Source organism: Ceratotherium simum, chromosome 20 (assembly GCF_057802395.1).
Source record: "Ceratotherium simum simum isolate JZ-2026a chromosome 20, ASM5780239v1, whole genome shotgun sequence".
NCBI classification, from domain to species: domain Eukaryota; kingdom Metazoa; phylum Chordata; class Mammalia; order Perissodactyla; family Rhinocerotidae; genus Ceratotherium; species Ceratotherium simum.
This window is the reverse complement of record NC_141919.1, coordinates 36,331,656-36,359,357: the sequence shown is the minus strand read 5'-3', so window position 1 is coordinate 36,359,357 and position 27,702 is coordinate 36,331,656. Positions and strand designations below refer to the sequence as shown.

At 39.7% G+C, this 27,702-nt stretch overlaps 1 protein-coding gene across 18 annotated transcripts in view; it reads left to right on the top strand.

Moving 5' to 3' along the window:
- BNC2 (basonuclin zinc finger protein 2) overlaps window positions 1-27,702 on the top strand; it is a 414,875-nt gene that overhangs the window by 377,108 nt on the left and 10,065 nt on the right. For 12 of the 18 annotated variants that reach the window (XM_087444633.1, XM_087444632.1, XM_087444626.1 and 9 more), the window contains 2 exons: window positions 16,903-18,872; window positions 19,302-19,367. In XM_087444633.1, the coding sequence (XP_087300759.1) occupies window positions 16,903-18,872; window positions 19,302-19,367 (2,036 nt within the window). The remainder of the gene's footprint in view (window positions 1-16,902; window positions 18,873-19,301; window positions 19,368-27,702) is intronic. The other 6 variants (XM_087444628.1, XM_087444627.1, XM_087444631.1 and 3 more) reach the window with 2 other exon arrangements.

The following is a 27,702-nucleotide window of genomic DNA, read 5'->3' as shown; positions in this document are numbered from 1 at the left end:
AAAGAGAGGGAGGAGGAACGATTAAAATAATCCAGTTAGGAAGAAAAGTGGGCTGTTACTAAGCCTGTGAGAATAGGTGTAGAGAGACAGGTATGTGACTGGACAACGTTGAGTTAACCAAGGGATGGGTCCAAGGAAACTTAACTTTTCCGGGCCTACGTTTCAGAGAGAAGAGTGGGAAAGAGAAAGCAGGCGGGGCCACTGATGGAGGCTCAGATGTGGGTCTGCAGGCAGGAGTGTCTTCAGAGCAAGGCATTTCAATACAGTTCTAGACTCAGACTGCTGGTTTGAGTCCTGGCTCCCAAAATTACTACCTTTCTGACCTTAGGCAAGTTACTCAACTTTGTGCCTTAATTTCCCCATCTGTAAAGTGGGTTTGGTAATAGTACCTCAAACCTGATTTGAGTGTAGATAAATGTAATACATATATATTACCTAGAGTCCTGCCTGGCTCGTTGTAAGGACGCCGCAAAGTATAGGCATTATTATTTTTCTTTGATCCTCAGAGCTCTAGCAGATAGCTATTTTTACCCCGTTTCATATATAAGGAAACCAAGGCACAGAGACTATATTACTTAAAGCAATCTTTTAGCCTAAAAATAGCATTTTCAGCACAAAATAGGCCTCCATGCATTTGTATGTTTCAGATTTTGTTTTGTTTTCAGAATTCAGATAACAGTTCTTTTTGAGCAAGTGGGTGGTTACTTGAGTCTATAGGAAGAATCCTTAAATCCTCTGATTTGAAGTTCTCTTCATAAGAGATTGAGCAGATGCAGGACAGAAATGAGAAATAGCAGGGTTGATGGGAAGACCAGATGAGGATTCATGAATTAATAAGTATAAAGTTATTTGCAGAAGATAAAATGAAGGAAGAAAGTATGTGCATACACACATATTTGTAATTATAGTTTATTATTTCTGTGTCTAATATTACATTGGACTGATTTAATTAATTTATTCACTCTGTAGGCATATACAGAATGCCAACCATGTGAAAGACACTTGCATTTTGCTTTCTTTCTAGTTCTTTGTACACTAGGATTTAACTTAGATCCAGAAAATATCCAACATAAATGTAATGTCACTGCCAAAAGCATTTTCCAAGAACAACAGATAATTTTCTGGTACTTGCAGAGAAAAGGAAAAAAAAAAAAAACGGTGAGGTCTAAATTAAAAAAATACATATTTTGCTACAACTATTGTTCTCAACTTTCCTCACCCCCAGCACACTGGTAATGAAGCTGCCTCCCTGCACCAGTGGTCTTGGGGAAGGACTTGACGTTTCTGTCGGACCCCTTCTTGATGGTCAGAAGGGGAGTTCTGTTCAGGAAAAATGTCTTGAGGGCTAGTGTGGGGTGGCAGAGAGTCCCAGCTGATTGGAATCTGCTCAAACCCAGAGCATGGCGGTGGATTGGAGTGGATCTTCTCTTTCCTGAGTCAAGAATCATCATGCCCGGAGAGAAGGATAGTATTATGGGAGAAGCACTAGACTCTGTCAGGAGGGCTGGACGGCTTGTCTCAAGTCAGCTAGTCACACTTGAGCTTCCTGGTCTTGGGCAAGTTACTTATTTGTTAATTTTCTCATCTGTAAAATAAAAAGGTGGCACTAGATGACCTCTGAATTGTCTCCCAGCTCCTCCATTCATAGTATAAATGAATTCCTTCAGTATTGATTCATCTTGGCAGTGGGATATAAAGTACAGTAATCCTGTGATGAAGAGACCTACGTGACATAGAAGTATAAGCACATCCTGAAGGGGCGGGTCATCCTTGCTGGGAGTGGGGAGAAGGAAGGAAACGGGTAGGATAGGGAACATTTCTTAGAGAGGTTCATTTAAGTTGGGCCTTGAAGGATGAGAATGATTGTGTCAGAAAGGCGAGGGGTTCAGAAGCAAGTAAGATTTTACCGTACTCAGGATTATTTATGGCAAGTAGCTCTTTGTAGCTGGAGCTTCAGAGGTCTTGGCAGGAGATGATGCTGGAAAGGTAGGTTGGGTTTATATTGAGGGGATTTCAAATGCCACATAAGGGAATTTATTTTGATTCTATGCACAGTAGGGAGCCACTGAAGGTTTGCTAGGAAGGGGAGTGAAACATTCCCAGTCTCCATTTTTGGAAATTTGATGAAAATGTATAAAGAGTGGATTACAGTGAGTAGGGAAACCCTGATATTTGTTTTCTTAATGGCTGTCTTCATGTGCTAACTTATGCTCGGGTACTTTTTGGCATTTATATTAATCTTTCCAGAATTGTCTCCCTTTCTGTAACCAGCACTGACTTCACAGACTCAAGAAAAGACTATTTGTGCTCATCTTTGAGGTGACACTAAGAGTTTATCTCCCCTAAATGCACTTTGTCTCCCCCCACCCCAGCCAGCCAGAGTGGCTATACCATTAGCAAGGTTAAAAAAAAAAAAACGGCGGGGCCGGCCCGGTGGCGCAAGCGGTTAAGTGTGCGCGCTCCGCTGCGGTGGCCCGGGGTTCGCCAGCCTGGAACCCCGGGCGCGCACTGGCGCACCGCTAGTTAAGCCTTGCTGTGGCGGCATCCCATATAAAGTGGGGGAGGATGGGCACGGATGTTAGCCCAGGGCCAGTCTTCCTCAGCAAAAAGAGGAGGATTGGCAGATGTTAGCTCAGGGCTGGTCCTCCTCACAAGAAGAAAAAAAAAAAAGGCAAGGAAATCCGATGTTAAAAGAAAAAGTTAATTATTTAGAAATTCACTTTTCTCAGTTCTATACCATAGAGAGTCTAGATAGTTTAAAAAAATCAGGACAAATGTTAACCCCTTAGTGATTGTCACAGTCATGTCTGTCTTAACTGGGATCTCTTAACTTGAACTTAACGCACTCAAAGAAAAGGACATAGATGTGCTTTCCTTTTTGCCTGCAGCACTTGCTCAGTAGAAGCTGCATTAACTGAATGCAGGACAGACACTAAGATCAGTCTTTGGGGACCGGAGGGAGCCCTGGGTGTTGTGCTTAGAATCTATGAAGCCGCTGGGCTAGGCCTGTCAACTCTGGCTTTCATGTTTTCCTTTCTTTTTGCTGCAGCTTTTTCTTCCAGCCTGTTCAGCGAGTGCACCAAGAGGTACTGTCTGTGCGTGCATGCATGCATCCCCCCAAATAGCTTTACCATTAGTGCTGTGAGCCCTCCCTTACAAGCTCATGGCTGTTGTAAGGTGATTTGATGCAAGCTTTCACACGCCCAACTAATGGAGAGTTGAAAGCCATCCTTTAGGTTGGTGTGGCCCGGTTCCCTGTGCTTGCCAGTTATCAGCCACCTTGGTGTCATTTAAATGGAGGCTTTTGAATGTTTCACATTTCAGAATGTTTAAGATACTCATTAAACGGCAGTCATCTCAGGAAGCCAGATCTTTCTGCCTGTTCTCATGCAAACGTTTATTTACCTGATAATCTGCAGAATCATAGATTTCAGGTTAAAGACGGATTCTTCCAGATTATTTGCAATTGACTCAATCTGTCTTTTTTTTCTTTTTTAAGGATGCTCATGTTGTCCTGTTTTCCTGTAAATTGTGTCAGAGCAAATGTAGTCACCCTGATGCAGCAATGGACTAATTTCATTGATGTAAACATTGGTAAACAATTTCAAATGCAACTTTGGAAACAGTGTTTGTGAACCTATTTAATAATGTTTAAAAATGCATCAATGAAATTGGCTTAGCCTGTGGCCTTTATTAAATTATCTGTTCTCAATTACATAGATTCTGTGTCTTTACGTCTGGACTGGTTATAAGTAACTGAAAAAAATGATCCCAGCTGAAGAGTGTGGCTTATCCCTAACCCATTGAATTTGATTTAGAGTTGATAAATCTTGGAAAATACTTCAAGAATGCCATATCAGCTGTTAAAATAAAAGGAAGTGTGCTCAGGAGATTGGGGTGGTGTTATTATTTCAGTTTTCACCTTTTTTTTTTTCTTTTACTTCCACTGTTCTTCGTCTCCCACTCATCCCCAGTACCACTGTTGTGACTCCACTGCTAAATTCCAAGCTATCAGCCTTGAAATAGAACATAAAACATTAAATATGTTTTTACTAATTGTGATCTGCTAAAATCTCAATTCAAGCTCTGGCTGAAGCTTTTTTTTTTTTTTTTTTTAAATTTCAGAAGCGGTATTTAAGTGATGACATGCAGTAATTTGTTCATTCTTCTGTCAGTGTAATTTACAAGGCAATGGCAGATAAACATAGCAATACAAGATTCATTTACGGTGACACAATGGCAGATACACAGAGCAGAACCCTGCCTATGAGATAAAGTGGACTGAGTGACTTATGCAGTAATTAGGGGATAATTGTCATTAACCTCACAAACAGTAGTTTACCCATATTGTTTAAAAGGCTCCAGGATGCGTAATGACAAGGTAATCTGTCAAAGCGCTAGGGGGAAATATTAATAAGATTTGTGCAAGCCTGGATAGAAAATATGCAGAAAGCGGCCACATTAAGCTAATTGGTGGATGAATATACACTTGTAAAAGTGCTTCTAATGGCACGTTTGCTGCTCTCCAAATGACTCCCGTTAATGTGGAGAAGTGGGCTGCTTAGAAAGTCAGGACTGCTGGGAGAAGAGGGTATTAAGGCATGCAGACGCGGTTATTACCTTGTGCTCTGTGATGCATGCTTCCTTCTCGTATCCTCCTTTATTTTGGATTTCTGAGTTTTTTGTTCTAGTAACATATATTGATTGTTTACTCTGATTATTCTGTTTTTGATCTCTATTTGCTCAGTCAGCCACCAACCCCAAATCACCTCTATTTTGCGGCCATATAAAATGTGTACCATCTATAATGATAGCTGCTTATAAATACACAGAAACACAAACTGTTAATGCATACGTGGATTTATAATTATACACACGTGTGTGTGGGGGTGCCTTTATAGAAACACATTTAATCTGAGCAATCAAAGGAAAGTATATCCATCAACAGCCTTGTGTATGTGTTACAAGTAATAATGTGTTGTTCCCTGATGAATGCTAAAGCAGGAAATTAATCTTTGTGTTCTACTGCTGTTCTTATACCCAGAGAAGAACAAAGTTAAATCTCCCAATACATCTTTCTGTTCAATCACACGCTCAGCCCTCAGTGTCTTTTACAGAATACTCAATCCTCTCTCTTTTACGGAATACAGCCTAGTGAGTCTTCAGTCTCTTCCTACCCCTGCTCCCTCACATCCTAATGAACATGTTAAAGTTCCTTAGGGTTGTTCACTCAGCTTCAGTTGTGGAGTAATTCAAAGTATAATACGTGAAATGGAATCTTCCATTCAAGCTTCGGAGGCCCTGATAACACACTAGTATTGAGAATCTTTGTTGCACAGAGAAGACTTCAAACAAAGATTAAAGGTTGTGGCTTTGAATTTGTTCCAGGGTTTGGCCTTCACCGGATGTGTAAACTCACCTTTATCATGAAAAAAAATTTTGCACCCATTTTTGCTGTTTATCAGACATTATAGGAAGGCACATCAGGAAACACCAGGGTCTCTGGCATTTATGTTTAGGTATGTAAAGCCCCAGCCAGGCCCCCAGATGAACGAGGCTTTCTACAAACTCAGGGGCAGAACTTTAGTGATAGAAAGAGAGGTAAACTAGAAAATGTAGACCTCAAAGCAAAAATGTTAGAAAGGGCTCTGGTGAGGTTTGTTTATTGCAAAGCGAGCAGATTTATAGCTGCCTAGGACTCAGGCTTTATCTTTATGTCTGAAGGAAGAAGAAAACAAGACCACTTACAGGGACCATCTTTCTCCTTCCTCCTGTTTCTAGTGTTTTCTGAGGATTTCAAACTGTTCCTTTGCTGTCCTGATCCATAAAATGATTTACCCAGGAGTGATCATCTCTAAGTGAATAACTTATGTGTATTTAAAGGGTTTAATTGAGAGGAGGGTGTTATATACAAATACTGCTGTTTTTTAGAACTGTGAAAATCACTGGAAGACTACAGATACTTATTTATATAGCTTTACGGAGTTATAACATATTTATTTTGGAATGATTGAGCCTTGAGTTGCAGAATTTTCACAAACCCTACTAGTGTGATGGGGGGGGCAGGGGTTGTTTCCAAGGCCTCTTAGGGACTTCTTGAGTGGTTTCTCTAGTTTTCAAGCAAAATTTTCACTTGAACTGATCACTGACTTGACCAGGAGTAAAAATTAATCTAGAAGAATTAGTACCTGTAATCACATCACTGATAAGCAGCCCCAGACAGAAACATCAAGGAAAGCATCCAGAAGAGAGGATAATACAGTAACTCTCAGATAAGGGCATACCTTCCGTCATAAACACATGTATTCTAAAAATAAGTTGGTTACACAAGTTGGTTTAAAGGAAAAATATTAGCCTAGGGTTTAAAACATTTTAATTAAAATGATTTGTATGTCCAGATTCTAGGCATAGATAATCGAAGAATGGAATTTTGGAGTCCAGTAATGGAATTTTGGTTTAATAATAAAGTTTAGGAAATTTATAAGGCTCTTATTTACACGTGAGGAAACCAAAGCTGGGTGTTGGTGATTCAGCAGTCACACAGCTAGCTGGTCATTGGCAAAACCAAGACTAGAATTTAGGCGTCATTCACTTATTTTCCTCTAGGGCTAAATATGTGTTATATTAAACATAATCAAAATTTGGAACTTTAAGATGCAAATTCTGTTTTAGCCTACAGGTATAGAGTTAGATATTCTGTGCTTACCGACTCACAAGTAATTTGATATTACAGGTTGGTATGCTAGGAAGATCGGCTGGATTTAAGGTTTTCTATTTTGAAACTTAAATGATTCCTAAGATACTATTATTAAATATTAAAATGTATTGGGTCTTTAAAAGTTTCTCAGGTTTGATTTTACAATAGAGCTGGGAAATTTGAAAAATACTTTTGAATCTTGGAAGTGCAGTTCTAGACATTGCAGAAAGTAATTTACTCCTCTGAATTTTTTTTTACATGGCAAAGCAAGGCACCTGTTTTATTTATTTGCAAACAAATGCCCATAGAGGAAATGCGTCTGGCTGATTTTAAGCTAGACAAGCTAAAATTCCTGGGTACAGAGAAGAAATCCTGGCAGGCCTTGAATAGAGCTTAGCTGGAGCTTTGTGATTAAATATGTTGTAACCCCAGAGTGATCTATCATAATCACAACTTTTAGAATAAAAATGCTGTACAGACTGTTACTGAGGAAAAAAGTGATAGTCCTCTATGAATTATATATTCTTCTCTGGTCCGTAATCAAGGACAATCTATAACAAAGTGAATTTTTTATGAAAAGTCAAACAATATGTTTTAAAAATCACAAGAACAATTTAAAACTTGTGCCCTGGCATTTTGATAATGTTATTAGGCTTAGAGAGGTGATCATTTTGAGAGAGTGTATTGGTCAATTTATCAATAATTTTCTCTTTTAAAAGATATTGTTTTCACTGTGAAAAATATTAACAAATAGAGATGAGAAAAAGAAATGATAGAAATTTACATATTGACAAATATCAAAGCCGATACCTAAAAGTCACATAAAATTACCCTGTTGCTTTTTCTTTCTACTACCAACTGCATTCAAGGGTCGTGCTCCTCAAACTTCCAGTTATCCAAGGAGAAGCATTCCTTAACTTTGTACTTTTTTTGCAAGTAATTTGATATGTCTTACCTCATTATACCACCATTCTCCATGGTCGAGCATTTTGAATGTTATAATAAGACTGATTTATAATGAGGTTCATGTACGGTAAGAGTGAGCCGAGAATTGTACTCTGTGTGAACTTGCGCGCGTGTGTGTGTACATGCACATGTGTGTGATAAGTAACCCTTTTAAAGTCAATCCTCATGTGCAAACAGTATTTATAGAGAGAAGACTTCAGTGTTAGCATGTCAGCTTGTGACAAGTAATAATAAGATTTTCATCTTGACAGAAAATTCTTTAATGCAAAGTTTTCTGAGAGCTCTAGTGTTCTAACCAATAGTGGATGTTCTTGTAGCATTCATTTCTCCTTGAGGGGAAAAAGGAGGAATCGGAAAGATATTCAAATCAAGTTCTTTATAGAGTGGACACATTGAATTTAGCACCAGCTTCTGTAATCACAGCGAGCCAATATCTACCTCACTCTGATGTTTGCACACTCGTTTCATGACAACGACAGTCTTGGTTTGATGAAGAAAGCATATTTGTTTTCCAAAAGGTGTGTTCACATGGATAAACGTTAACAAATAAAGTCCAGCCTCGATTTTTCTTTGGAAGTTTTTCTTTCTGTCTGGGCCACACCCTGTTGATTCTTTCTCATGGGGCACCTCTGGCCTAGAGAGGGGCAGAGGAAGCAAGGATGGGACCGATCAACTTTGTATTTTGACGGTAAAATAACGCTCTTGAGAAATTCTGCAAAATACAAATTTCCAAATCATGGAAATGGAGTAGGGTTTTCATTACCCAAAACAAATGTTGATTTTTTTTTTTTTATCAAGTCTAATTTGAACCATTTGGTGTAATCATGGTATAAATGAGTGTATTTCATTCTGCTTACAGATATTATAGTTGCTTCAGCTGGCCCAGAAACATTAGCCTGAAATACTGGAAAAACACCATCACATAAAAGAGCTCTGTGTGAACAGAGAATGGTATAATTTTGTTTACGTACACAACCGAACAGCCCCGATGTATATTGTATATGCTAGTGCTACACCCTTCTCAGCCAGTACTCTCCAAGAAATATGTGTTTAAATGTAAATTTGCTAAAACAAATAAGCATGCCAAGTTATTTTCCCACATAATTTCAAGTGTTTCTCAGAAATTATCACAACATTGCTTAAAAAATTTCCCTAAGTAGTTCCCAGAATCTTTTATTTTCAATAAGAATTCTTTTTGTTTGAGATTTTTATTCATCTCCCCTTCTTGCCTGCTTACACACACACATGCAGGCATACAGACGTGCAAACTTTGACCTGTGCACACTTAGGATTGCCAAGTCCTGTAAATTAGAGAGATAAACATAATCTAACCAAAAAGGAAAAAAATTGGCTCTGATGTAAGTGGAGAGCACCCAGACCACTTAAACTTTTTGGCTGCAGAGAAGAGTTTTAAAAGTGACTTGACTTGAGAAAAACAATTTAAAATTGAAATATCTGCTTGTTAGATGTGGACCCATCTGAGTTCTAAAACAGGTAACTAGTGGGAGAATGAGAGAGAAGAGGGCTGAAAGTTTTATGGCTTCTCTAAGTTTTTTTCTTTAAAACTGTGTTTAGTGCTCAAAGGCTTCTCTGCCACAGAATATCTCCCTCAAACTCATGCTTCTTTGAGTCCTCGTAGCCAGCCCTGTCCAACCCAGAAGTGGTATGAGCTCGCCATTTGCAGACCACACCTGTTAAGTTAGGTTGATGGACTGCCCCTGTTCACATCATCCGAGATAATAGTCTGAGCCCATCACTTGCTCCTGAGATGACCCAGCGGTTAGATGATACCTTTCCTAATTTCTGGGTCACATCCTGACACATGTCCACCTAACCGAGAGGCCAGCACAAAGGCAGCTGGAGGCAAGCTAAGGTGAATTAACTGACTGCTTCTCATCAGCTTCTTCCAAAGCATTTGTGAAGGTGCGTGCACATGGTACGTGTCTGCCACCTATCAGTATTAGCTCTGTGGAGAAGCAGTCTCCAAATGTTTATGACTACACGCCCCTTTAGTAAAAATATATGAGCTTGCTCCCCAATATATGTAAAGCTGTTTCTAAATTAGTAATATATTACTGTAAATCCACATATAAAATATTAGCAAATTGTCTTTTTAGGTAAAAAAAAAAAATTTGTAGATGTTTTCATGTTTACTCCCCACGTCACAATGGCTTCTTGTGCACACCCTACTGATAGGAGAGAATAGGAAGGATATGTGTGTTTATTATTCTGGTTGCAAAAGAATGCAGGGAATGAGAAATAAGATAGCCTATAAATAGGGAAAGTTGTGAATGTTGAGTTTTGAGTGTGAGATTTCATGCACTTGGCATGATTTAATGTTTTGAGTCAACCTCATTGAGGTATACTTCACATTCAATGAAATCTTCCAATTTTAAGTGTACAATGCATATAGTCATTTAAACATCAACATAATCATGATATAGAACATCTCCATCACCTCAAAAAGTTCCCTGGTGTTCTTTGGAAATCAATCCCCTTCCCCTGCCCTCAGCCCCTGGAAACCACTGCTCTCCTTTCTGTTCCTATAGTCCTACATTTTCCAGAATTTCCTGTGATTAGAATGGTAGAATATGTATGTAGTCCTTTGGGTCTGACTTCTTTTGTTCTTAGCATAACGCGTGTGACAGTTGTCCGTTGCACTGTGTGTATCGGTAGTTTATTCCCTTTCCATTGTACAGATCTCTCACTATTTGTTTACCCTTAAGACTGAAACAGGTAGAAAACCTGGTAAAATTTATGATTCAAGTTTTGCATAGCATTGTTTCATCAGTGTTTAACTCGGCAATTACTGTTCAATTTTACCTGGTAGAATAGCAAGCTGGATAGGCTTGAAATTTGTTAATTTCTATACCTTCTACCCAACCCCGTTCCTCCTGCCTTGATATTTGAATTAATCCTGAAGGAGAAAGAATAAAAAATTCCAGTGGGAAACTGGTCATGAAAATAAGTTTCCAATATGGTTATGATGGAATAATTTTTCTTTTTTTTTTTTGTGAGGAAGATCAGCCCTGAGCTGACATCCGATGCCAATCCACCTCTTTTTTGCTGAGGAAGATTGGCCCTGGACTAACATCCGTGCCCGTCTTCCTCTACTTTATATGGGACGCTGCCACAACATGGCTTTACAAGCGGTGTGTTGGTGCGCGCCCGGGGTCCGAACTGGTGAACTCTGGGCCACTGCAGCGGAGCGCACGCACTTAACTGCTTGCGCCACCGGGCCGGCCCCTGGAATAATTTCTTAAGATAGCACACTCTGCAAATCTAGACATGAAATCAAAAAGTACGTCTCGTAAACCTATGATTTTGTTCTAGGTGGTCAGCTTTCCCTATAGCTCAATGTCATTTAATTAAAAGATTCAAAATAATATCAAAGGGGAAATATTTTCATTTATCGTAAGATTTTCCTTTAAATTATGCCTTAAATTTGACTGACAAGAAGTTCATGTAATAGAATAGGAAATTAAATTATTCCACACCTGTCATTTAGAGTTAAACTATTTGGGGTTTTTTTTTTTTTTTTTTTTTGGTGAGGAAGATTAGCCCTGAGCTAACATCTGTGCCCATCTTCCTCTACTTTGTATATGAGACACTGCCACAGCATGGCTTGATGAGCAGTGCAAAAGTCCACACCCGGGATCCGCACCTGCAAACCCCGGGCCGCTGAAGCAGAGCGTGCGATCTTAACCACTACGCCACCAGGCCGGCAACCTGCTTATTTCTTAATACAGGTTTGCCCTGCTATCCGAAAGCAGAGCTTTCCTATGAAACCTTTTGTAAGCTGGAATGGCATAAAGCAAAGAAACAATTACCATCAATTTATATGGGAAAAATTTTTGAGCATTCCCAAACCCAAAAAATAACCCACGAAATCATACCAAATAACACGTAAAACCTAAAATACCCACTAACATATAGTGAAAACAGAAATGATATGATAAATACACATGATATATAAAGTAGAAGTAATACATGTGCAGTATAGTTTCACTTACCAGAATTGGGAAGCCAGTGAGCACACCAGAAGGCTGAGAGGTGGTGGTGGTGATGACGGTGTGTCAGGCTGTGTCCTCGGAGATTGGGGTGGTGGGAGGTACAGGAGACTGGGATGTAGGAGAGAGAGGAGGAGGGTCATCTGTTGTCATCTCATCGTCATCTGACTCCATTAGGGCAGGCAGGGCACAAATGTCTACACCTTCTTCTATGTCTGCCTGCCTCGTTGTCGGCTGTGGCTGATGTGGAGAGCTTGAGATAAACAGTATGCTTGACTGTTTAGCCTCTATAACGGCTCGCTGCAGAACAAACACTGAACACTATTTTCGCTTTTTGCCTTTTTTTGTAAAAGCAGAAGTCTTCCTCAGGTTTCTTTTGGTTGGCAAAAACAGGTCCTCATGTAGGTTTTTTGGTAAATGTGAAGTGGCGTAAAGCAAACTTTCAGATACTGGGGGAAACCTGTGGTTCAAATTCTGCTGGAGCAAATAGGCCCTAGACCTCTGCTGTGTTCAGTGTTCCTCCCTCATTCCTGTGCGTGGACAGAAAGAAAGGCACTGTCTGTCCTCTGGCCTGTGGCGTGGTAGTGGCTGGCCGTGAACACAGATGGATTCATTCTTGGACTAAGGATTCTCTGGGCTTGAGGTCACCTGACTAATTATCCCAAAGCCTCTCATCGGGTCTTGCTTCCATCTCTTTATATTCTTTCCTTCACTACTATCCTTCTCCCCCAAATAAGAAAAACCAATCAACTTTACTTTACTTTGATTTTAAAACTGCATGTCATATAAGGTGCTCTGATGTGAAGAAAGGGCTCAGATAAAACCATTGAAACCATGACAGTTGATCCTACTACAGAAAAAGATTTTTAAAAATCCCTCTGCAAAGCCATAGAGAACTGGGTGCCAGCTTTCTACCGAGTGATAATCACCAATTCCAGCGAAGTAATAAAAGGAAATCTTTTCACTTAAAATGCTTAAATGTAAATATTTTAAGTGTTTTATACTTTTTCTGAACCCAGTAAAACTGGTTTATAAGTCTGGATTATTTGATGTTACTCATCTCTTCATTAACGGTATAACCAGTTATTTTCAAAAGAAAACAATACTTATAATAATACCTTACATTTTACTTAACAGGGTATGTCTTATTAGCCTCATTTTGTAAATAATAATTCCCAACATAAAGGGTTATAGGTCACTGAACTCTGGTTACAAATGGGAAGGCCTGAAGGAACTCACTCACCAACTACAAAATCAAATGGAAGGACAAATATCCAGTTATACGCTCTGATATAATTTATTATTTATGCACAAGACCTGTGTCCCAGAGTGGGTTGGTCAGCAGTCAGGATATTGCTACTGGCCTAACAGATTGCATTTTTGTCTTATTAATGTTTATTCTTTGATAATACCTAATTCTTTTTATGGCTCTTATTCACTCTGGTAAAGTTATTTGACATGGCGAGGGGGCCTAGATCTTAGATCTGTGTTTCTCAAACTATCTGTCAAGGAGGACCAGTTTTCCCCCGTAATTAGTCTTAAGACAATACGTAATTTAAATAAAAATAAATTGCTAAAAAAGAAATTGTCATGCCCTTAGTTGTTGCAGTAGTGTGAAGTTGTACTGGAAGTTTCAAAATGGTGACTCCCAATTACTTGTGGTCTGGTTTAAAAAAAAATAGCCCTCAGGTTGACACTGGTCCTTTCTGAATAGCATTCAGACCACTCATGGAAATGCTTGCCTTAGCAGAGGAATCTTAAGCCACTGTTTGAGAATCACTGCACCAGACCATGCTTATTTCTGTCACAAAGTTCTTCAGGAAAAAAGAACCTGGCCTCCGTTTTTTCCCTTGGATGGTTTCTAACTCCCTTCAACTAGTTTATCCAAGAATATGCTAAAACTGATAGCCTTTCCTAGCACTGAGCTTGCAAATTCATTATGTTGCGTAAGAAAGTCAACTTTGTTTCTTACTGCGGTCTCTTTATTTATGAACTGATGGTATTAGACAATCTTGATCAGATATGAATGATGGCTTCTTTGGAGAGAACTGCTGTGGCACTTCATATTGCCTGGATTCAGAGGGTGCCCTGTCAGGGGGACTCCAGTTTGAGTGTGTAATGTTGATATTTGTCCTGTTCCCAGGCACGTTTGTTTGCAAAGATGTTATGTTGTCCTTCTATGTGAGTATAAATTGCTGCTTTTGTTACCTCTATAAATGAAGCTTCTCTTTGATGATTCAGGCTCCCAGCAAAGTTCTAAATCTTGCTTACCTGGACCTCTTGCCCCAGAAGTAAGTAGTTTAACGTAGCAGTGTCTATTTTGGCAGAAACAGCTACTCAGGACTAAAAGAGAGTCTGAGAGGCAGTGGTTTTAGAAATAGCAGCAGGCATTGTGGCGGGCCAGGAGAAAAGAGAAACCATATGGGACTGCTGTGTACTGTGGGGAGAGGGAAGACAGGAGGGTGATGGAAAGGAGATGCCTCAGGTGGGTTTGATCAGTTGCTATGGTTTCTAAGGCCTATTTTAATACCAGAGGCCACCAGCTGTGTGACATGCAGATTTAGGTGCAGGGTACCTGGGAGGAACCTGAGGAAGAATTGACTGTGTACACTGCTCAGGTTGGGTTTCAGCCTGAGAAATGATGCATTCCATAACAGAACAATCAAGAGAGTGGATTTGATGGTAAAAGAAGAGTGGCGTAGAAGAAGACATTACAGTGCTCTAGAGACCAGCCTTGTTCAGGAAAAGTCCTACTCCTTTTATCACAGACTCAATGTGCCCATCTGGGAAATGGCATCATGGATGACATTTACTACACTCAATGAAGTTGAAGTCAGAATTTCTTGGTTCAAGTCCGTGGGCCCAAGTTAGCATATTGGCAACCTTAATAAGCCATCTCACCTTTCTTCACCTCTGGTTTCTCATCTGTTAAACATTTGCTGAGCTCTGGAAGCTATTATGAAGTTCAAATGAGATAATCTATACAAAATCACAATTTATTTCTCTATTTACATATAACACTGACACTCCCCCTTGCTTCCCCTATTCCAAAAAAGGATGTAAGGGAGACCAATTGCTATGAGTGATACTTTTTAAAAATAGCTATTGCGGGACTCCAGGATCATCCAGAGTCACCATGTACCAGCATTATTATATGACTGTTCTGAGCAGAGAGCTGCATGAGAGTATTTGATCTGAAGGCTACTTTTATCTATAAGATGGAGGGCGGGGGTATTTGTGTGACAGTTTATGTAGGAATGGACACCCCCATACATAGAGTTTATGTAAAATGATAAAATGCTAGGAGTGAGTCTTATAAGGACTAACATATAACTATTAGAGCTTCTTTTTTTAAAAAAAGTAATTTAAATAAATGGCAAGTATTTCCTTAATAATCAAACTAGTTGTCATGATTCAGACTGTACGGTTGTGGTCCAGAGAGAATTTTATATCACAAGGCTGAGTAGAACTGTCTACAGGAGAGAATTTTCCATTGCAAAAATAGTATAGTTCCCTTTATTCTGCTTCCCCTAATAAAACATTGTACATAAGCATAGTACAATTGTTGAAACCAAGAAATTAAGATTGATACCCACTATTCACTAACCTAGAGACTTCATTCAGATTTTGCCAGTTTTCGCACTAATGTCCTTTTTCTGGTCTAGGATCTCTAGAATCTCACATTACATTCATTTGTCCTGTCTTCTTAGTCTCCTCCAATCTGTGACTGTTCTTTGGCCTTTTTTGTTGTTGTTGTAATCTTTACTGACCTTTACATTTTGAAGAGTACTAGCCGCTATTTTGTAGAACGCCATTCAATTTTGGTTTATCTGATGTTTTTTCATGATTAGATTGAGGTTATAAGTTTTTGGCAAAAATGCCACACAGAGGAGGATGTGCCCTTCTCGGTGTATGTATCAGGAGGTACATGATGATTCTTGTCACCGGTGATGTTAACTTGGATCACTTGGTTAAGGTGGTGTCTGCTAGGTTTCTCCATTATAAAGTTACGATTTTTCTCTTTGTAATTAATAAGTACCTTATTTTGTTGTTGCAGAAGATTTTATACTTTCTTAAATTGATAGTCAGGGTTGGGGCCAGTGTCATTCACAGAGGGTACAGAGTGTCCTGTGCTGGTGGGAAGAAGCTGTGGCCTTGACAATGATGGAGTCATTATTTAAGTGTTTGAATAGATTTCTCTCAATCTATGCTGAAATGGATTGCCTGACATTACATTGCAGGATTTTTAAGTCCTACCTCCAGGCAAATCTCATGGTTACTAGCAAAAATGAAAGTGTGAAATGCTTTTTAATGTATATTTAACAACACATAGTCTGGTGATTACTGATGTGTATTCTCTGTGGATTCCCCTTGCTATCAGAGGAGGATGTTAAGAGACAACCTTTTTACACATTTATTCTATCTAAATCCACCACATGTTTACTTTCTAAATATCTATAACTGTCATTTATAACAAGATCATAAAAACTCAAATACTTGTAAGTCTAACTCAAACTTGGAATCATAGGATTACAATCCATTTCCCGGAAAAGTACAATTACTGTTTTTCGTTACTCTACCTTGTGAAATTGCCTACTCTTAAATGACACTAAAATATAGCTATTAAAAAAAGAAAAAATATATGGCTTAGTAATGGGGGCATAGGGAGCAATGCTACTTTTTTCATCTTTTTGATTCAGAGATTCACAGAATAGCTTCTATTTAAAGGGATTTTCATCATTGAATCCAGTGTCATGTCTGCCTGTGTTAAAGAAGTAAATTTCACAAAATGTACTTAATTCCTTCGATGGTATCACTGTTTAATATGGATTAAGGTACCACTTTTTGCATTTATACTGGGTTGCACAGCAAGAGTTCACATCTTATACTAATATATGCTAAATAGTTGTGTATTCTATAGACCATTGTTGTTAAAATAGCAGTACTGAAGGCATTTTAGATCACAGAGCCCCAGTGGTCTACATTTTGTTTGCATTGACATTATTAAACTCAGTCTGTTTCTCTAACTGTGACTCTAATGACTACGTTTGCATGGCAGAAAAGTTTGCTTTGTGGGTCGACTTTTATTAACAGTGCTCGCATGTTGTTTTCGGCTCTCGCTCTCAGTGTCTTATGAGCAGACAGAGCACCTTCAGTTGCGTTGAATAATTATGCACAATCAATAAGTTTTTGTGTTTGTCTTTGTTGTTTCTCTGATGTGGCCTCTAGGATGCTGCCGGCAAGGTGCTGGACCGCTGGGCCATCATGTCTCGAGAAGAGGAAATCATCACCCTTCAGCAGTTTCTGCGGTTTGGAGAAACCAAATCCATTGTGGAGCTGATGGCGATTCAGGAGAAAGAAGGGCAGGCCGTAGCTGTACCATCTTCAAAGACAGACTCAGACATCAGGACTTTCATCGAGAGCAATAATCGCACCAGGAGTCCCAGCCTCCTTGCTCACCTCGAGAACAGCAACCCTTCCAGCATTCATCACTTCGAAAACATCCCCAACAGCCTTGCGTTTCTGCTTCCATTCCAGTACATAAATCCAGTCTCAGCCCCACTGCTCGGATTGCCTCCAAACGGGCTACTATTAGAGCAACCAGGACTGAGGCTGCGGGAACCAAGCCTCTCTACCCAGAATGAATATAATGAGAGCAGTGAATCGGAAGTCTCTCCCACACCTTATAAGAACGATCAGACACCCAATAGAAATGCCCTGACCAGCATTACTAATGTGGAGCCCAAAACCGAGCCAGCCTGTGTGTCCCCCATTCAGAATTCTGCCCCAGTCAGTGATCTGACCAAAACTGAACACCCAAAAAGCTCGTTCCGGATTCATCGGATGAGAAGGATGGGGTCAGCCTCCAGGAAAGGAAGAGTGTTCTGTAACGCATGTGGGAAGACATTCTATGACAAAGGTACTCTCAAAATTCATTATAATGCTGTTCACTTGAAGATCAAACATCGATGCACCATTGAAGGTTGCAACATGGTCTTTAGTTCCCTCCGAAGCCGTAATCGCCACAGTGCAAACCCTAACCCTCGCCTTCACATGCCTATGCTAAGGAATAACCGAGACAAAGATTTAATTCGGGCCACATCAGGAGCTGCCACCCCCGTCATAGCAAGTACAAAATCAAATCTCACACTCACAAGCCCTGGCCGGCCCCCAATGGGTTTTACCACTCCCCCACTAGACCCTGTCTTACAGAATCCTCTCCCTAGCCAGCTGGTGTTTTCTGGACTAAAGACTGTCCAACCAGTTCCTCCATTTTATAGAAGTTTACTCACTCCAGGGGAAATGGTGAGTCCTCCAACCTCCCTCCCAACCAGTCCCATCATTCCAACCAGTGGTACCATAGAGCAGCACCCCCCACCACCCTCTGAGCCAGCAGTGCCAGTAGTAATGATGGCCACTCATGAGCCCAGTGCTGACCTGGCACCTAAGAAGAAGCCCAGGAAGTCCAGCATGCCTGTGAAGATCGAGAAGGAAATTATTGATACCGCTGATGAGTTTGACGATGAAGATGATGACCCCAATGATGGTGGTGCTGTGGTCAACGACATGAGCCATGACAATCATTGCCACTCCCAGGAGGAAATGAGTCCAGGCATGTCTGTGAAGGACTTTTCTAAGCATAGCAGGACCCGGTGCATTTCAAGGACTGAAATAAGAAGGGCCGACAGCATGACGTCTGAGGACCAAGAACCTGAACGGGACTATGAGAACGAGTCTGAGTCTTCGGAGCCCAAACTAGGCGAGGAATCCATGGAAGGGGATGAGCACCTTCACAGTGAAGTGAGTGAGAAAGTCCTGATGAACAGTGAGAGGCCTGATGAGAACCACAGTGAGCCCTCTCACCAAGACGTCATCAAGGTGAAGGAAGAATTTGCAGATCCCACTTACGACATGTTTTACATGAGCCAGTACGGACTGTACAATGGTGGGGGGGCCAGCATGGCAGCCCTGCATGAAAGTTTCGCATCGTCTCTGAATTATGGCAGCCCTCAAAAGTTCTCCCCAGAAGGTGACCTGTGTTCTAGCCCAGACCCCAAAATCTGTTATGTGTGCAAGAAGAGTTTCAAAAGCTCCTACAGCGTGAAGCTTCACTACAGGAACGTTCACTTAAAAGAGATGCACGTCTGCACGGTGGCTGGTTGCAACGCTGCCTTCCCCTCTCGCCGAAGCAGAGACAGGTCAGTAAATCTCCATTGGCTGCTCCTGCTGGGGGTGGAGGGTGCCGGTCATGTTGGCCTTAACATTTAAAAAATCCAACTTAAATGTTTTTGATGCACTGTAAAGATTGTCCACAGTGACCACATGATAACCAAGCTGCCATGCTCATGAAGGATTGTTGCAGTTGGTGCTTGTTATGATGAAGCATGCAGATCATGTGCCATCTTACCCAGTAATGCACGCCATTGTTCTCTGTGCTCTGTGTATGTGTCTGTCTGTTTTTCCATGCATCTAGGTGTGAATAAGTTAACTATGTACACAGTTCCCTGCTTCCCCGTGAACCTTCACTTAGAAGCCGCAGCTTCTGTTATATATATTTCTGCTTTGCCTTGTGGCTTTTTAATTAAATCAATATATTATCTTCATACACACATATTTATCCAATATAGAAACAGAAATTTACGGATGGAAAGAACCATAGGTCCAGGACATCGAGACAGCCTGCATCTCCGTAGGTATAACCAGAAATGTTATCCTTCTTACATGAGTATTTAGTATGTCCTTGAATTCTGTAAGAGTCATGAAAAAATAAGAAGAAAATGGACCAAAGTAATTGTTAATATGGGGAAATGTTTGGTGGTGTGGATTTCTTTTGTAACTTCACAATGACTTTGAGTACATCTCTAAAATATAGACTGTCATGGGAATTATGCACGGAAGGGGAGGCATGCATCTACTTTTGGGATCAGTTAGAATATATTACGTCCAGCCTTCAGATGACATCACACCTTAGCTATGTAGCTGCAGCCCTGAAACAGTTGGGCTTAAACAGAAGCAGCTGGTCCTAAACCTACAATGTTCTTTTTCGACCTTAAAGAGAATGTAATAGAAAAAGAATGTGTCAAGGTGATCAGTGGTGGGGTAACCCAGTTATCTGACACTTCTGGAGATAAGCTTGTGAGCAGATCATTTACATAAGACACCAGCCTGACTGGAGTCGCACACCAGTTAGTTCTTCCTATTGTATCAGATGTGGTTTTTTTGGTTGTACATTGTCTTTTAAAAATATTTTTCGACAAAATTTTATTACATGGTAAAAATCAATGTATGTAGAAGAAACGAAATTAGCTAGGAAGTTTCCAAATAGCCACCATCCAAATTCTAGTGCCTATCAATTGGGTAGCGTTCTTTGACAAAGTAACATATAATAAAAGTACCACTGAAAAGTAATGACCTGCCTCTAGAATACTCTGTTTTGTCCTCATATTTAAAAGATCAATCTTTTTAAAAATAAAAGTAAAAAAAAATTTTCCTTTGTACTGAAATACAAGGGGCTCAATCCATGAAAAGCAAAATTTCTAAGAAAATAAGTGGCTTTATACAACTCAAAGCATTCACCACCCCCTCTGCCCCACTCCCACTTACCTTGTTCTGTAAAAATGGTTTATGGTCACCAAGTTATTTTCAGTTCTGAGTTATCATTGACATTCTCAGAATACAGCAGACCAGAAGCTATACTTTGAATAATAAAATATAATACTGGACCCAACTCCCCCCAAGTTTGTGAGTAATATTCATTCTTTTAAATTTGAAATAGCCCACTTGTGATAATGAGGTTAATACGTTGGATTTTTTTTTTTTAACAAAAATAAAAGACTCATGAAAACCTGCATAAAATATTTATGGAAATGGAGTGTTTGAAGACAAGCCAAAATTTAAGCTTATTTGCATGAATTCCTTATCACAGTTTTAGTTGGTTTGCTGAAAATATTGCAAGTCATAACACTGGAATAAATGGCTTTGGGAACAAAAGGCTACAATACCCCAACCTTGGTGCTCTCATTTATGTCAAACCACTAGAAAACACAAGCGCTTGTGTTTTTATGACCTAATGCATAAGGAGGTACTGTTGAGAGAGTGGTTTGTCTGAGGAAAACCATTTATTGATAGAAAGAGAATATTTCAATCTCCATTTTTACTCTGAGGATTAAGAGCTTGGCAGGTGACCAGCCCTATAGAAATTCAGACCAGTGTCTAGGATGTTCTAGGTGGGAAGAATAGTAGAGATATTCTCCCATGTGTGTTCAGGAGACTGCAAACCTCAGAAGACAGGTGATATGTTTCATTTGGGTGAAATATCACATCACACCTAATCTTTCTAATTCTGGAGTTTTGTCATACATGATAAATGAAGAAAAAAGCAAATTGAAAAAATACTGTACAAAGAAAGTTTTTTGATTCTCACTTGAAATTTTTCTTTTCAAGAAAACTCAAATGTTTTTTGTGTGTGGGAGGAAGATCAGCCCTGAGCCAACATCTGTTGCCAATCCTCCTCTTTTTGCTGAGGAATCTTGGCTCTGGGCTAACAGCTGTGCCCGTCTTCCTCCACTTTACTTGGGATGCCCCGACAGCATGGCTTGACTAGCGGTGCGTCGGTGCGTGCCTGGGATCGAACCTGCAAACCCCAGACTGCCAAAGCGGAGCATGCGCACTTAACCGCTGTGCCACCAGGCCGGCCCCCTGAAAACTCAAATCTTTTGATCCCAGATTACAAACTTAAAACTCTGATACTTTAATTTCGACATTTTTTTCTTAATAAGAGAAGTGTTCATCCTTGTTGAGTCTATGACTTGAATTAATTGAGTTTAGCCACCACCAAATAACCAGAAAGAGTGATGCCATTGGGGTACCAGCCTCTTCCTGCATCTCAGCAGAGTAGAGTCAAACATAATTGTACTCCTGTTTCAGCCTTTTATTATCATTTCATCAACTAATATCCACCTGTAATTTAATCTTCTTATTCACAAAGCCTCTTGGATCACATCTCTGACCTACCCCTTCGACCTACCTTCCTCTTTCTCTTCACTTTTACTGTATTAGTCACGAGAACCCCAGGAGTTTTGTGTCCCGGCTTTTTTCCTCTTCAATTCACTGAGAAGCTCAGACAAATTTTCTTACCTTTCTCTGAGCCAACAGACCTTCCCAAACAGAAACCTTCCTTTGCCTTTAATCCTGCTGTCCTCAGGCCCATTTCTTTCCTCTCCCCAGAGTCTCAATTCATCCATCCTTGACTCCACACTGTCTTCCTTGTGCAAATAAAGCATTAGAGGGGATTTTGAGTGGGGGCTGAAGTGTGCAAGGCTACAGGGTTATTACTAGGAGGCCTGCGATAAAGCTAACAGAATAACCCTTTTCCTTCTGTTGATAAAAGCAGCCTTCTTGTCTTCGGGCTTAGAACACCTTACAGGAGTGATACACAGGTCTTCTTGGGCTTCTTCCAAGGTGGTTACACATGAAGGAGTTGCATTTTGGGTTTCCAGATAGGCATGGTAGTAAGATGGAAGTAGAAAGATGTTAAATACCGTGTTTTAGATCTGGTATTTAGTTAACAATGATTTCCAGGTCCTTGCTTATGGTCTTTCTAGATTTTATAAGATCAAGTTGAAGGCTTTTTGAAAAGCAAGAATTTTCTTTGTCTAAAATCATAAAAAGGGAGAAGAGAGAGAGTGGGGCACAGGCAAGGTTTGTGAGGGCTGAGGATTCTGAGCACAGTGTTGAAGGTGTCCTTTTCTATACAGTTGTGAATGCGTGTGAGTTTAATAAATTCAAAAGCAGAGAGGACCGTTCCACAGTACTGACAAAGAGAAAAATAATGTACACAGAGTCCAATTCATCTGGTCACTAGGTGGCTGTTAGAATAATTTTTATTCTGAATTTCAGAAGTGAAATGTAAATTATTTTCTCTGTAAAGAACTCTGATAGTAGAAGGTGATTGCTAAAGTGTTTAAGTGTATACTGGTAACGTTGTATATAGTGTTAGCTGAAAGTCTCTAGACACCTACTTTCCTTCTTATTTATCCTTTGGTTTTTCTGCTACTAAGATACTGTTCTGTCAAGGAATGGGAAGCTGAACCTCGGTTTTGAAGTATAGATATGAAATACTCCCTGGGAAGAAGAAATTCTGGCTGACTGACCTAGAACCTACAAGTCTTCATAAAGGAACTTTTCTTGAAAACAGTATCATAGTTAACGTTAGCTGGGCCTAGTTTGCCTTTGGTCATTTCTCATCCTCTGTCTTGAATTTTGATGCCCAGGAGGGCTGAGTGGCTATGGATCCCTATATATAAAAGAAACCCATTTATGAATTACATTTGGTTTTTATTCAGGGAAAAACCCAAATAAATATCCTTCTCTCCTCTTCCCTGAAATTCCTTATCATTTGCTAATATGTTAAAATCTATGTATATCCGTTTTAGTGATTGGCAATTTTAAAACTCCCTCAGCTATAAAATGAAGACTGTACACGGAAACGAGATGATCAGCACAGAAAGAAAAATTTGTCGCTTTGTTTTTCATCTTACATGAGTTTCGTCATCTTTGTTCCTCTCTTCCTCCGAGAGTAGTAGCCACTATTTGCCAGTTTATTTTAAATTTTATCAGAATGGTAAGCATATATGTTTGATCCTCAAGGTATACGAAAGGTGATTCAGCCCCATGAATAAATTTAAAAACAAAATAATATTTGCTTAGGGTGATTTATAAATAAATATGAGGCAACCATTGGTGCCAAGTGCGAACCTTCTCTTTGATTGCTAGTTAAATCAGTCCAGATTTAAACATGTAAACTTCTTGATTTGTATGGAGTAAGACATCTGTATTTGGTTTATTAAAACCTGCTGATGTCTCCAGAACTAAATTTGTTCCTATATAGGCCTCTGGGTAGCTGTAGCTAAAAAGCAGAGATGTATAATTTTTGCTTGTCTGATTACCTGACTTCCAGCCCTGTACAGGTGTGCAGGAATAAATTAACATGAGCTACCTCCGCCGAGCCACTGCATACATTAACAACAGAGGTGAGGATGTGAAAACATGCTACCTGCCTCCTGTTATCACCTTCTCAACAGCAACATCCATTTTTTCCATCATTCTCTATGTTTGGAAACTAATAGAGAACTTTTCTAAAGAGAGATTTTCAGTAAATACACTTGATTTCACTAGGCAATGCCTCCACGAAATGAGCCACTTAGCACCGATTCAAGATAACTATTAGTATATTTGCCCTAATATAATTAGCTGTCAAATACAGTGTGTTAATCCTCTCCAAGTACAAGAAGAGAACATTTTAAGGCATCAGCCGTTTCATTTCCTATGTTTTTGCCCATCAAACTGCAACTCGCCTTTTCCAAAAGGCTTTTATAACGTGAAGTTGTGCAGGTCCTCTGACTTTTAAACGTTAAGGAAGAGATTTTTCCACCCCCTGCTGCTCTATTTGGTTTCACAATAGAGCCAGCAGATCAATAGGTCTTTTGTACTTACCTCCATTACTTTCCATCAAAGGCAAACAAACAAAATAAATCTCCCTTCCGAGTCATTGCTAGTTGCGCCCTCCTCAAGCAAAACTTTGGTAGTAAGATAAACTTCGGTGTCATTCCAGTCCCTGGGGTTCTTTCTATAAACCGGGAGAAGAGCAATGAGCAAAACAGTCTCCTTGTATCATGGGGAGAGACTTTGTCAAGCCTAAAGTGAGCCTCCGATCTTCCTAATGACCACCTGCTGGCCCAGCTGGAGGTAAGACAAGCTCATTTAAGCCTCTGCTGACCTTTCGCCCCTCCACTCCAAGAACTACCCCATCACTTCCACCAACCTGCCTACCAAACAGACAACAAAGCTTCATGGCGGGCAAATGACTTTCTTTTCGTGATGCAGAGATTTTTATAAATTTCTATTGATGGGAGTCACATTAAATGTCTTGTGGCTATATCTTCCATTGCACAAATGTAATGCTTGTATATACCCCTTATTCTTACTTTCCCTCGAAAGGAACAAGCTCCTGCTCTTGCCAGCATTATCTTGAAAATTCAGGCAAAAATGGCATTTAGAGCAGAATGCACACACTGAGTGCACAGGCATTATTTTTCATGATGGTACCACTTTGAAAGGGTTGTCTTGCTGATTTCCCCCTCCTTTGCGTCCGTCACCATCTGTCGGACCTTCCAATAGACTTTATTGGTGTGAGTCTTCCTCATACATACTTATTCATTTGAGGTATTCATTTTTGAAGATAATCTTTTCTTTGTAAAAACCATGGGTTATTCCCCACTGGAAGCAGGTTGTAGGACTGGACACATATTAACACTTGCTTGTATCAGTGCTGGTAAGATTGGTTCTCTCTTAGGTGGAAGGCTTCTACCAGTTCTCCTTGCTGTAAGTGATCATTTGTTGTTTCGCTAAAAAGGGAGACTTTTCTTTCTCTGTTGAAATTTCATAGTGAAGGTTGGGCTAGAAAGTGTTTCTTTTTTTAAAAGCCTTCTCAAATAATTTAATGTTTTAGCCCTAAGACTCCCACAAGCTTCAAATAAATGAATGTGGCAGAATATGAAAGGAGTTTACACTTGCCAAAAAATTACAATGTCATAAAAAAGGGATTTAGTAACTTTGATTCTTGAGTGCCAAGATGTGTGTGTGTGAGGGGGGTTCGTGCCCGTGTGTGAGAGAGAAGCAGGCTGAGAAAGAGGAAGAAAGAATACTTTTTAGGAAAGGACAATTTTTTTCAGTTATTTAACATGAAACTACACTTTTAAAAGAAATACCTAGATTTTATGTCCTATTGCAAGCTGCTTGAATTAAAACAGGAGTTGTAAATTCCTAGGAAAAAGCTGTTATGCCTGAAATGTTAGTGATCTTAACTCTAGTAGTTTATGGAGTTTATTACTTCTTTTATTAACTAGGGGGAAAAATGTTATCCACTTCTAGTTTAATTCTTTTTCTTGCTTGCTCTAATTATTTTGACTTTACCTTAGGAAAAAAAAAGCCAAGTGTTCCTAACTGAACGTAAGTGATGCTTCGATTTTGCCATTGCATGTATCAATCTGAATTATTACCAGCTATTCAAAAATTATGCTAACGTTCTAATCTAAATGCATCAACATAATGTATATGTGTGTTTATACGTAACACTAACATAAATAAGAATATCAAAAGACAGATCATCTTTAATTGCCAGAATAGGCATCTTCATCTTGGGAAGTGATGTATGAAGTTACTTTATCACATTGATGGGAAATAACAAGTAAAAGGAGACAGATTTGGGCAATGAGAACAACAGGCCTTCAGAATGAAGCCTCTTCGGTCTGATGGCCAGCTGGGGGGAGCTGCGCTAACTCCACTGCCTTTTTAGTCGGCTCTGTCACTGAGGGGGCACTGGTGGGTCAGTCCACTCACTAGTAATTGTGTTTTACAGACTTCTAAAGCAATTGGCTCAGTCAGTCCCAATTCAATAAAAGTGGAGAGCAAGAGAGAGAGCACTTTTGTTCTATTTTTTACTTGAAATTATTTCATTCAGCAGTCTGTCTTTTTTATTACCAGGACTTGACATTAGCACTCCAAGCTATATTAGCATCCATTTCAGCAGTTCAGTAATGGTATTAAAAAAACACTTAACTTCAACGGTGAATGGTTGTATGACAGTACCATAAAAAATCCACATTAAAAAAAAACTTATGTATTTGTCCCAGCAAATTATTTTTCACTTGTTTAACCACTTCAAAACTACATATTCACGAGGACCTTATTCTATTCAGAAGCAGCCAGTGGTGGTGCTCCGTGGATTAGGGAATTGGGGAATGAGGAGAGGGAAGTCCAGTGGGGAGAGGGTAGGTAAAGATGGCTGTTCACCCTGTAGTTAGATTACCTCCCATTCATCAGCAGAGGTGGAATTGGCAACCTCAGAGCACCCAAGGTGAAATTCTTGGATCCTCATGCATGGCTGGGATTTGATTTTGAACCCAACACTCTCCAAACTTGGGAGCAAAGCCTAACTACTTTGGCACTGCAGTGTACTCATAAATGACTACATTAGGTTCTAAATTTTGATTAAACATTCAGTAATTAATCAATGGTAGACACGAAGCAGTTGGCAAGGTCCAGAGCTGCAAAATGTTTAAGACATAAAACATTACGAAGTAATTAGAATATGCTCCTTCAAGAGAAGGATTGCCTTCAATAAAGAGGTAAATGATAGCATCCTGTTTATTGTGGACGTAGGCAGCCAGAGCAATATGATAAACTGCTGGAGATACACATATCAGTAATCATCCACATTATTAGTGCCATTAATCATAATTCCAAAAATATGACAGCAGCAGCCAACTTTTTGACCAATTTTGCTTCTGCCTTTTGGCCATTATAACTTCACTAATAGACTGCAGAGCTCCTGTGCATGGCAGTTTGCATTGAGAATGGAAGGTTAATTATATTTGAGCTGCTGATTTCTTCTCTCCTCGGAAAAGGCTTAGCACTTTGACAGTCCCAGGAGCTCACTGTTGTTAAACCAGTAAAAGTACTTTATTGAAATTTTCTTTGTTGGTCAGGAACCAGGAGATGTTTCAAATTAGATATAAGCGCCAGGCTGGGATAGCCGCTAATGTTTCTTGCTCCAAAGTGATCTTTGGGCAGCAAGCTGAATTCAGTGGTTTCTTTAGATCACTTTGCGCTCTCATTTCTCTTCTGCAGACAGGTGAAAATTTCAGTGCTATAGGGTGATACACCAGGAAATCCCGCAAGATTAGTGGGAGTCTCAGTATGTAGATGTAGAACTAAGAAGTTGGGGGAAGAAGTTAATAATATTTGGGAGAAATCAGCTCCTCTTAATACAAAATTCTGCTCCTTTGGCTATGTTTGTGTGAATAAAAAGTAAAAAGAATTTCACAAAACTCATCTGAGTATTTCTAAAAAGCGAAATGTTAAGTAGCACAGGTGCATTGCTGGTTGGTTAACTGAAGTTTTCATGTTTCAGCTGGTAGTTTTGACATCATTTAACTGAAGACATAAATTAGATTTTGTGCATTCTTT